This window comes from Boleophthalmus pectinirostris, unplaced genomic scaffold (assembly GCF_026225935.1).
Source record: "Boleophthalmus pectinirostris isolate CB_2022bp ecotype Guang Dong unplaced genomic scaffold, ASM2622593v1 HiC_scaffold_1, whole genome shotgun sequence".
In the NCBI taxonomy this organism is placed as follows: domain Eukaryota; kingdom Metazoa; phylum Chordata; class Actinopteri; order Gobiiformes; family Gobiidae; genus Boleophthalmus; species Boleophthalmus pectinirostris.
Window position 1 is genome coordinate 19,679,770 of NW_026570970.1, and position 10,294 is coordinate 19,690,063.

A 10,294-nucleotide genomic window follows, 5' to 3' on the forward strand; every position below is an offset into this window, starting at 1 on the left:
AGAAACTTTGTTTAAAATCTTTATTTTACTATTTACACTCAGTGTGAACATAGCACAGTCCCATAGTGACCAGTGAACACTGGTGCTTTGAAATACTGGTGTGATTCAGCATTAATGTGGAAACAGCTAAAAGGCATTTTACTGCACAAATTTTTGGTCAAGACAACACCAGGAGAGGACATGAAGGAATGCAATCAAAGTTTAAGTCCACATTAAGTACTGATGATGGGAAAGGTTAGAAAGCAGACTTTCAAAACACAAAAACATTACAAAACACAGCCGCTCAACAAAATCACATTCAGGACTTTTCAGGAGACTATTCACAAACGTTATCAGTGGCAATGTATCAATATTATTGTCTGTACCATTGTCCAGTTTGCTGATGTAATGCTTTAAGAGGCCATTAAGACTTCTGTGATCTGTTGGCACACAGCAAGTTCTGAAAAAGGCAACATTTGGTCTATAAAAAGGCAGTTTCTATTCTTGGGAAGACTGATCTGCCTGATTGGCCTTTGAGTTGTATGAAAGGAATACATAGGTGACTGAATCCCCATTATAACAGTGCAATCTTAGTTGAAGGCAGTTGAGAGATTGTTTTATATCAGCAGGATGTAAAATAATAAATATGTAGATTTTAAAAGGTTTGGTGTATTGAATATTCTATAATATACATAAGCTTTCAAGTTATACTTTTGGACATTAAAGAACCGTACCATGTGAAAAGAGGGAGTTCAAATGTAGTAGGTTTTGTTAAACTTGGTTCACTATGTGACAGAAAAGCAACACAATCTCACAGTTTAACATTACAAAAAATAATCACAGAACATGTAGTAGTCACCTCATTCATTCATTTTTCATTTCTTTCTCACATTGTCTCAAACCTGGCATAGCACATTCATCTGTGTTTCAGTGATAGGACTGTAATGGCACTACACAAGCATATGGCCAAGCGCATTCATTTAGGGAATACAGACATCTCCAGGTGAACCTAAAGTTCAGGTAGTTCAGACTCGAGGGTTTCTGCCTCCTCATCTGCAGCTCATATTTCAGTCTATAGTGTCGAGTCAGCAGTGAGGAGCAAGGAAAGACTATGTGCATCAAGACTCACTCCTTCAGCTCTTCTGAGTGCTGTTCTGAGGTACCTGATAGGTCAGGTCCTCTGTGGGTGTGACCTGTCCAGTGACATTCTTTGGCGTATCGTAGGCAGAGCGGCCCAGTTTAGCAGTTTCAGGCTTTGTAAGCATGGAAGAGGGTACCATGAAGCTGCTCATGTCTACTACAATGGGAGTGGCATACTCAGCGCCTGAGGCAGGCAAGGGCTCTGCATAGGGATGGGACATGGGAGCGTCATACAGGTCTGGATCGGAGTACCCTGGTTCTGGGCCTTCATCCGGTTTAAAAGTGGAGCGTGCACCCAAAGTTGTAACCCCACTGACCAAAGGCTGAGCATATTCTGCAAAGCATAAATGAAATATCAAATTGTAGCAGAACATAACTGCTTGGGCCCATGTAATTGAAACCGTAATTAAAAACAAAATGTGGACAAACATGTGGACGTTACCTGCTGGTTCTGCATGTAGAATGGGGACCGCTCCCCTCCCTGTTAGCCGGCCCACCTCACTGCTGCTGTACCGAACAGTCTCATCTGTGTCCACCATCTTTGATGGCAACAGCTGTTTCATGCTTTTCCACCAATCTGTTGATGTTAAATGTAAGTTTAGTAATTGAATACAAAGTATAACAAGAACATGCAAAACTATCCATCACAATCAAATACCTGTGCGGTCCCAATGAGGGAGATCATATGTGCCATCAGTACTTTGTTTTCTGTCCAGAAAATTACAAGTGAGTAATAGTGAACAATTGTACATCATCCTTTTTAGCAGTATTCTTTTTACTTGGATTACCTGTTTCTGCAGTGACAAGCACAAACCACTGTTAAAATAAGGCCAGTAAGGATTATGGCCAGCACGGGAACCAGAACTGCTATCATTGCCATACCTAGAGCCACACAGACAATTGAGTTAAAGTATATTAGTGGAACACACAACAAGATGCAGCTATAATGTTTATAATGTTGTACAGACCATTTTCTGAATGTGGGGGCATAGTGGTGTTTCGGATGTCTGGTGTGGCTGTAGTTACTCCAAGGCGTGGGGGGCGTTTGGAACGTGGGGTTGGATGAAAGGGAGCCATCATTCTTGGCCCTGCCCTCACTGTACACCAAGATACAAACAGATCATAACAAAAACAGAACAGTTTGAAAGCTCACTCATTAGCCATTAGAGTTATAAAATTTACCTGAGGGAATTGGGCAGCCAAACAGCTCCAACTTAAGTGCAATTCTTTGGTGCCACAATAACGGATTTATTCTTAGAAATCTGGCCTCTATTGGAGGAATAAAGTTGTTCCTCACCTCATGCAGAAAATTGTTATTGCCTTGAAAAACCTGTATTGAAACAAAGATTTTCTCTAATATGTTTCTAAGGCCCACATCATCATCGTCATCGTCGTCATCATATATATATATATATATATATATATATATATATATATATATATATATATATATATAATATATATTATATGTAAAAAATTCAACTATTAAAACCCGTAAGTTGATCATTGTGATCTGCTAATAATTCTGTTGCCATTAAAATTGTATTTATTGCACAATATTATTACATAATAAAAATATTGTGAGAAGCATGTTTGATATAGTAGGAGGACAGTAGCATTTGCAGTGTACAAGATACTTTGTGTGCAATGCAGCTTTGCCAGTTAGAAATATCTACTACACCTAAAGAATGACTGAAGAAGAACAGCATCAGACAACCCTTTCCAGCAAATCCATATTCATTCATTATTAATGCCTCAGTGTCCTAAATTGTCCACCACAGCACTTAACTCACCCAAGAACTTGCCTCATTTCCTGCCATAAACATCACTCAGTGGATAATGGCTACGATGGACACTTCCAATATGTCTCTATACATCATTTATACACACATTTCTGTCCAATTTTACAAATATGAGACCAAACTAACTGTGAATGCCAATTAGGTAACAGTGTAGTCAGTAGGATGTATTGATTTCCTGCTTATATTACCTTGTCTTTTGTAGAGTTGGTTTCTCTGTAGCTTTGCCACTGCTGGCCATTATAACTATAGAGAACTCTGTATGCTGATACGTAGTATTGGTATTCTCTCATAGTGGAACCAGTGGTGATTATGCCTGCAAAGTAAAGGAACATAGATATTCATAGGATGAATGTAATGTAATGGAAATGTATTAACTAGATTTATTAAGTCTGTGTACCTGTAATGTTTCTCTCCCTCTTGAGGTCGACCTGCAAAAACTGCTGCTGGTCATTGTGTGCAGGTGCCCAGGGTCGCCCCACACTTTTGAGTCGTGCCCCTGTTGGTGCCCATTTGCCATTCCACTCCCACACAGATGAGGCAGTGAACTGGCTGTCTGCTACACTACTGGTCCCCAAACCTAAGGTCCCCGAGCAGCCTGCCAGAGTTTCAAACAAAGTTAGCCAAAAGACTATATACAATTTTATAGCTGGATAATACAAGTGAATATAAATAAACGTACCACTCGTCTTGAAGGTGAAGAGGCTGTCTGATAACGTTCCCCTACAAAGACAGTTGCAAAATGATATGATCAGATATTAGAGAGGTCCATTGAATAAATAACACTTAATCAAGGTTTACCCAGTGGAAGTGACATTGTTGGCCAATGTGCCCTCATAGTGAGGGATGCCCTTGCTGCTGACCACATGGATCTTTCCTCCCACAGCATTGGACACGACTCCAGCGTGGATGGCTGCTATGCACAGGGGGGACGACTGTAGGACAAAGGAGGTAAAAATTAAGATGCCTAATTGCAAAATGACAGAATACAACATTACCCAAAGGCAAGATTTAAGATGGCAATCCCATGAGTGTAATTAAAATGAAGTCTCACAAGAAAAGACTTTACTTTTTCCTCTGCTATTAGTCTGGTGGTAAACAGGCAACACCCTTTTCTACAGGAGATTATGTCTATACATGTGAGCAGATGTATGATGTAGTCTGGCTGGCATGGACAATTTAAATAACCACAAAAGTATCATTTTGTGAATTGGGTGAGAACATTCAGTCCAGTGTGATGACAAGGAACACAGACAATAATAACGGATGAATCACAGCGATATTCCTCTTCTGTACAGCAAAATAATGAGGCGCACTGATAATGATTCACCACCAGCTGCGCTGCTTTCTGAACCTGCCATCAAATCACGCACAGACCAAACCTGACTCTGCTCTGGCCACCAGCCTCTCACCAGAGCAGCTGCTGCCCGAGGTGGAATGTTTTTACTGGAAAAGGCCCACTGGAATTCACAGCTGACACAATTGTGAGAAAACTCTGGTGACCCACCAAGTGACAAGCCTGAATACATGCATGTTGTATTATTCACATAGTCTGGTCAGAGTACCGAGTCAGCCACACTTGCCCCATGATTCTTAAACGTTTGTAGAACACCAGCCACATCCTAAAAAGCACTGTTCCAAACCACAAAACAAACAGAGCTTAGTGCGCTCAAACCACTGTGTCGCATTTAACATGAGGCTACAGAACATGAAGAAGAAGGCAGAAAATAAATTAAATAAGGGATTTATGTTGATAATTCAAAGTTTTGATTTTAATTCTAAAATGAAAATATTACACTCGTCAACCACCAACCACATGCTCACAAACATGAACTCGGAAGGACAGGTTTGCATTGTGACAGGAATTCTTGGTAATTTAATCCTCTTACATTTTAGAAGATGAAGTCAACATGACAAATTGTGTGAGCAATAATCATGGGCACCATTACACAAGCGAAGTAGTACACAAAAAGATGCATGTCTAAAACAAGATACGTTTCCTTTGTTGCTTACATTTAAGAAGATCTATAACATTACGGCTGTATTATTTGTTTTCATTAAATACAATATTGGATTATTGTATTCAATTTCATATGTATGTATAGTGAAGGTCCTTATGTTTGGTTAGGGTTATAATACATTTTTCTGTACTGGCCAACTTCTTAGGCATGCTTCCTGGTATTTCTACAGCCTCTCATTCGCACTCCATCTTGAGACATTTCTAACGCACACACTCAGCACGTCGCTCACTTCTGCGCCCTCTTGCAGCTGGACTGCATTAGCTGCCTATTATTTTCAGCCAAATTATTATCTCACCTCACATTCACCCCTTGACCTTGCCCCTCCTATGTGCCTGAGGGGCAGCTTGGTCGGTCCACCCCTCCCTCTTCTCCCATCAGCCACCTCTGCTTCTCCTGGCCACAACGCCAAGCTCTGAGCATGAGGTCATCAACAAGAGACTCACCGCCTATGACCTAACTCATAGTGGAGGCGTCATGAGGTCATCTAAGCTTTGGGAGTTTACACAAAACAGATCGCAACATTTAAATCAAAATAATGCAAATAGTGGTGGGTTTAGTATAAAATTAGAAGCACTTGTCCAAACTCTCGGCCTTATCAGACAATGGTAAGATCTTGTTTCAAATAACACGTTCTGCCCACTAAGCTACAACTTAGTTCAAAATGATATCAACAAATCCACATTCTCCGTTTCTTTTCTGACCTCTTATGGCTGGAGTAAGAATTTTCAAATGGTACAAAAAGAACAAAAACTGCAAACTAACCTCCTTGTCAGATTTAATGTAATTTCAATTGAGAATCTGCCTGTCAATAAAGAGAATACAATATAGAATACAGTGATGTAGGCATGCTTCAACAAGATACTCACTTCTCTATATCCATTTGGTATAGTTCCAGAAATCTCCTCTTTAGATGTTAGGCAGCCCGCCGGACAATATTTACTATAACAAAGACAGAACAATGAACTTCAGATCTCTTCACTGCCACAAACACAAACAAAGGGCAACAACATTTACCTGAACTCAGCCTCAGGGAAATCAGCTCCTTTGTCCAAACAGGTGATTAGATCTGCACAGGCAAAGCTAAGCGTCAGGACTTGTTTTAAGGTACTAAATCCACTCTTAATTCGCACTAGATTTAGGTTTTAAATTGTTGCACTTGGGACAAGCTAGATGTGAAAACAAAAATGTGCAGCAGTAACAGTAAGAAGGTGCATCTTAGTTTAATCGCACAAAGTCAAATTACACAGTATGTGTGCTGGACAGAGGCACTGTATAATGGCATGGACTTGTCTAGATAGACTAAAACAATCTTGTAAAATGTGCTGTTCAGTTAGGTTGATTTAGATGCACTGCATAAAATTATACATATAATATATATCTCACAATTCAATCTCAAATGGTCTCACCAGTGTGTTCTGTAAGGGAGAAGGACAGGTAGAATCCTCTTCCTCTGTGGTGGGTCCCACTCATGAACTGGACTGTCACCTGGTGACCACTGGACTCAATGAGCTGCTCCAACTTCAGCCCCGAACCACAGTACTTCGCTGCATCCCCAAAGGATCAATAGAAAACATCAAAATTTAATAAATTTTTTCATCAAGGGCAACATATCTAAACACAGATGACGCAGAGGGCCGATCGAGGGCCGTAGACTGCTGCTCAGTACAGTGAATAATTTAAATATATGCATGTTTAACACATTAGAGTGAGCGGTCAGACTTTATTCATGCTAAGATCCTTAAAACCACACAGTAAATATTAATTATTAGCTTTATCAAGGTAAATTTTCAAAAAACTTGCAATAAAAAAAATATTTTAGTTGATGCAAGGTAATTTGCAGAATTTGTCTGAGGGCCGCATTTGGCCCCCAGGCCATAGTTTGGACATGCTGCTCTTTAACAACAAAACTGGATTTTCTGAACCTGAACCAATAAAGTTTGTCTAAGCCCAAGTCAATAAGTTTTCTGAGCATTTGCATTCTTTTTTTTTTTTTTTATAAAATTAAAAGAGTTTATAGTCTCACTTGAAGTTTAGTAATTGTAGTTGTCTTGCCAACTTCAATTTTCATTCACAGTATAAAAGTGTAAATGTTGTAATGCAAAATAGGCATAGTCCTGAGGTGAGAGAGTGTATATATGGTTTTCTTACCAATCTCACTTCTGTCAGGTCCAATCCCATCGTAAAGGCGGAGGTAGTTGACCTGACAGTCGTTTTCTATGTCCAGTTCAGCAAATCGAAAATGGATCCTGTTCCCACGAGGGACTGTGATCTCCCACTCACACACTGTGTTGTTGGGGTATGTCCTAGGGTAACCCAGAGAGGACAGAGTCCCACTGGTGGGGCCAAGCAAGCTGGGACCACAGCCATCACCTGGACAAGAAAACAAATACAAAGCCTACATTTACATTCAGAATACAAAATGCAACAAAAAGGGCTGATTAAAACTAAAAATAACTTGAATTTTTGTGTGCAATTACATAGTAATTTTATATTTACCTGATGTGTTAACGTCACCTAAAAACACGTTTTAATACATTTCTGTTGGACTGACATGATATTATCAGAATCTTGTTATTGGGATACTGAATATTAAGATATTCATTATTGCTCTCCACTCCTAACTGAATGTGATTCTACATTCTGTCACTGTGTGGACTAAATTATATTAAATGAAACATGCCAGTAGATCCAGAAAGTTAACCACAAGGGGCTGGCAGTGGCAGATAGGATAACTGGCACCTTTAGGTTACAGTAGTGAAGGCAATTTTTTTTTTGTCAATGTTCTAAAATTAATACCTTGCTGTAAATTGATTATTTTTATATCTCTGAAATATAGTCTGTTATTTGAGCATCTAAACAAAATCAATTAGGTCTGGGAAACAGGCCCTGATACAGAATGAATCTCATTGCAGTCCTTTTTAATCTGTGGCCTTTAGTAAACCGGCTACATGAGTCTACAGTTTTAAAGGCAAAGACAGATGATGGCCTGGTTTGGCAGATAACACCCCACAGTCATGCTTCATGGTGTTAAAAAGTGGATGTTTTGTGAGTCTGCTGTTATGTAAGAGCTGCACTGTGGACATGATCCAGAAGATCAGGACAAAAACACAACTGCTCTCTCTCTCTTTCTCTCTCTCCCTCTGCTCTGACAATTGTTAAAGAACAACTGTGTGGTGTTCAGGAAGAGCCAAACCTCCAAACAACCTCTGGACTAAAGGTTAAACCAGTGGAAACAACTGAGAGGAGTTAGGAAGTTTTAACGGGGAATGTGTTACAGGGACTGACAAAATGCCCACGTGTTTATGCGTACCCCCAGCACCCCACCCCCACCAAGCCCACCTGAGATTGGCCGCCTTCAAATTAAAACTCAAGAGTTTCGGTACATACAGTACATCTATGAATTCAGAAAACAACAGATGTTTGCGTTAAGTTGGCACTTGAGAAATCGGTTGTAAAAAAGGGCCTGTGTGTCAATCAGACACGCTGTGGCTTGTATACAAACTATAAAATACGGGCACACCGGTTTTGTGGATGAAAGTTACCAATCAGACAGTAACCTTACTGCAAAGAAAACTAGTTAATTAAACAAAGAGTGAGACAACACAGGAAGTAATGTGTCCACAATCTCAGTTTCATAAAACCGGTTTGTCAAGCTTAGCTTCACCAAAAAGATCCAGGGTGTGCGTTGTAACCTAAACTCCACGTAAATACGCGCAGCCATGTAAGCGAGGTGTACCGTGGATAATACTGCTGGCCTTTAAACAACCCTGCTCACACTTTACCACCACCACAACCTCGTGTCCCAGTGGTTAAAGGGAGCTTCCGTGGACACAGCAGCTGCGACGTACCCACCTTTCTGCGCCCGACAGCCCTCCGTGGTGAAGATGATGAGAATCGACAGGACGAGACCCCCGGCCCGTGTCGGTCCCCTGCCCACCATTACCACTCTGCCCATAGCAGCCTGCAGTCTGAATGCATACTGCTCGCTTCTCACCGGCTACACCGCTTCAACTTGAACCAAACATAAAAATATACCAAAACAACAACTCGAGTGCAAACCCACAAGCCGCCTTAGCCCGTGGTTTCCGTGTCGTAGCGTTTAGCTTTTCCTTGAATCCAGTGGTTTGCGACACTCTCACTATGGAGGTAAGTGAACACACACATCTCCAGAGCTACTTCCTCCATCTAAGCCCCTCCTCCCTGAGCTAATCTGGGCCCCGGGCCCCCAAGTGGTGGACAAACAGTGCAGAAGGCCGACAAACATCAGTGTAGGTCTCTAATCCATATCCACCTGTAGGTTCGCTCAATTTAGGTCTTAACTTAATATTTGTAACTTGTACAACATAAATGGGAAACATAGCAAAATACATATTCTGGACAAAAGTGTATTGAGTAAAGACTCAGTAAACAGTTGACAGGATTTAATGTTTCTTTTGCTATGGATCCTACCTGGACGACTGAAGGATTATACATCTTTCTAGGTGGGAAAACCTAATGTACTAAAATGTCCCTGGTAATTCAATTCGTATTTTCAATGTATTATATTAAAACATTTAAAACATTATAATTTGACATATTTGTGGGAATCAGACTAAAAGAAGACCTAGCCAATGGCCAATCAATGGAAGTTAACACCCTGAACATGTAGTGAGGAAAGAGCAAAGGTAGCAAGCAGGCATGACTCGTGTTAACACTAGATGGCAGTATTACTCAAAATTATACAAAATCCAGAAGTCACGCTACAAACGACCATAATTATCCCACTTAGTATGCCTACGACCAAAACTCAATTTCAATACACTCAGTGTACAAAGTATACATTATATATATTATGCAACTATTTAATATTTCTATCTGTATCTATACCCTACTTCTATTGTGCTGTAGTCCTTGCAGACAACTGTAGCCTATTTGACTAAACAAACTAGCTTCCTAATATTTTTTCTCATGCATGTGAAAGGGCTGTCATTTCATTCACTTTTACTGAACTTCTAAAATAGGTTGACATAAATAAATAGTTTAATCTTAAACTTCTTTTTGTTTTTTGTTTATTTCTAGTTAAAGCAATTTACCTTTTCAAACTTGTGAAAGCTGGACATTGTGTAAGAATGTTCCTATTATGTTAATTGAGTAAAAGTTTCTTGAACAGAAATAAGGTGGCTTGCCCTCTTTGGGTGGGTGGAGAGTTCCTGGCTCAAGTGGAGGAGCTCAAGTATCTTGGGGTTTTGTTCACTAGTGAGGGAAGGATGGAATGTGAGTTTGACAGACAACTACATCACTGAAGATGCTGCACCAGACTGTTGTGTGAAGAAACAAGCGGTCGAAATGAGTTTCCTCCACAGGCTGGCTGGGCGT

General features: G+C 40.2%; 1 protein-coding gene across 1 annotated transcript; it reads right to left on the reverse strand.

Annotated features, from left to right (window-relative positions):
• Positions 1–6: 6 nt before the first annotated feature.
• dcbld2 (discoidin, CUB and LCCL domain containing 2) lies at positions 7–9,116 on the reverse strand. Its single transcript, XM_020936227.2, has 15 exons — positions 8,792–9,116; positions 7,088–7,309; positions 6,346–6,483; positions 5,954–6,005; positions 5,806–5,878; positions 3,720–3,853; positions 3,601–3,641; positions 3,319–3,516; positions 3,110–3,234; positions 2,302–2,449; positions 2,088–2,216; positions 1,908–2,001; positions 1,778–1,827; positions 1,562–1,696; positions 7–1,453 (listed from the first exon to the last, which is right to left on the reverse strand). Exons 1-15 carry the CDS (start codon positions 8,892–8,894, stop codon positions 1,113–1,115), a joined length of 1,983 nt encoding a protein of 660 aa, XP_020791886.1. The 5' UTR covers positions 8,895–9,116; the 3' UTR covers positions 7–1,112.
• Positions 9,117–10,294: the final 1,178 nt, after the last annotated feature.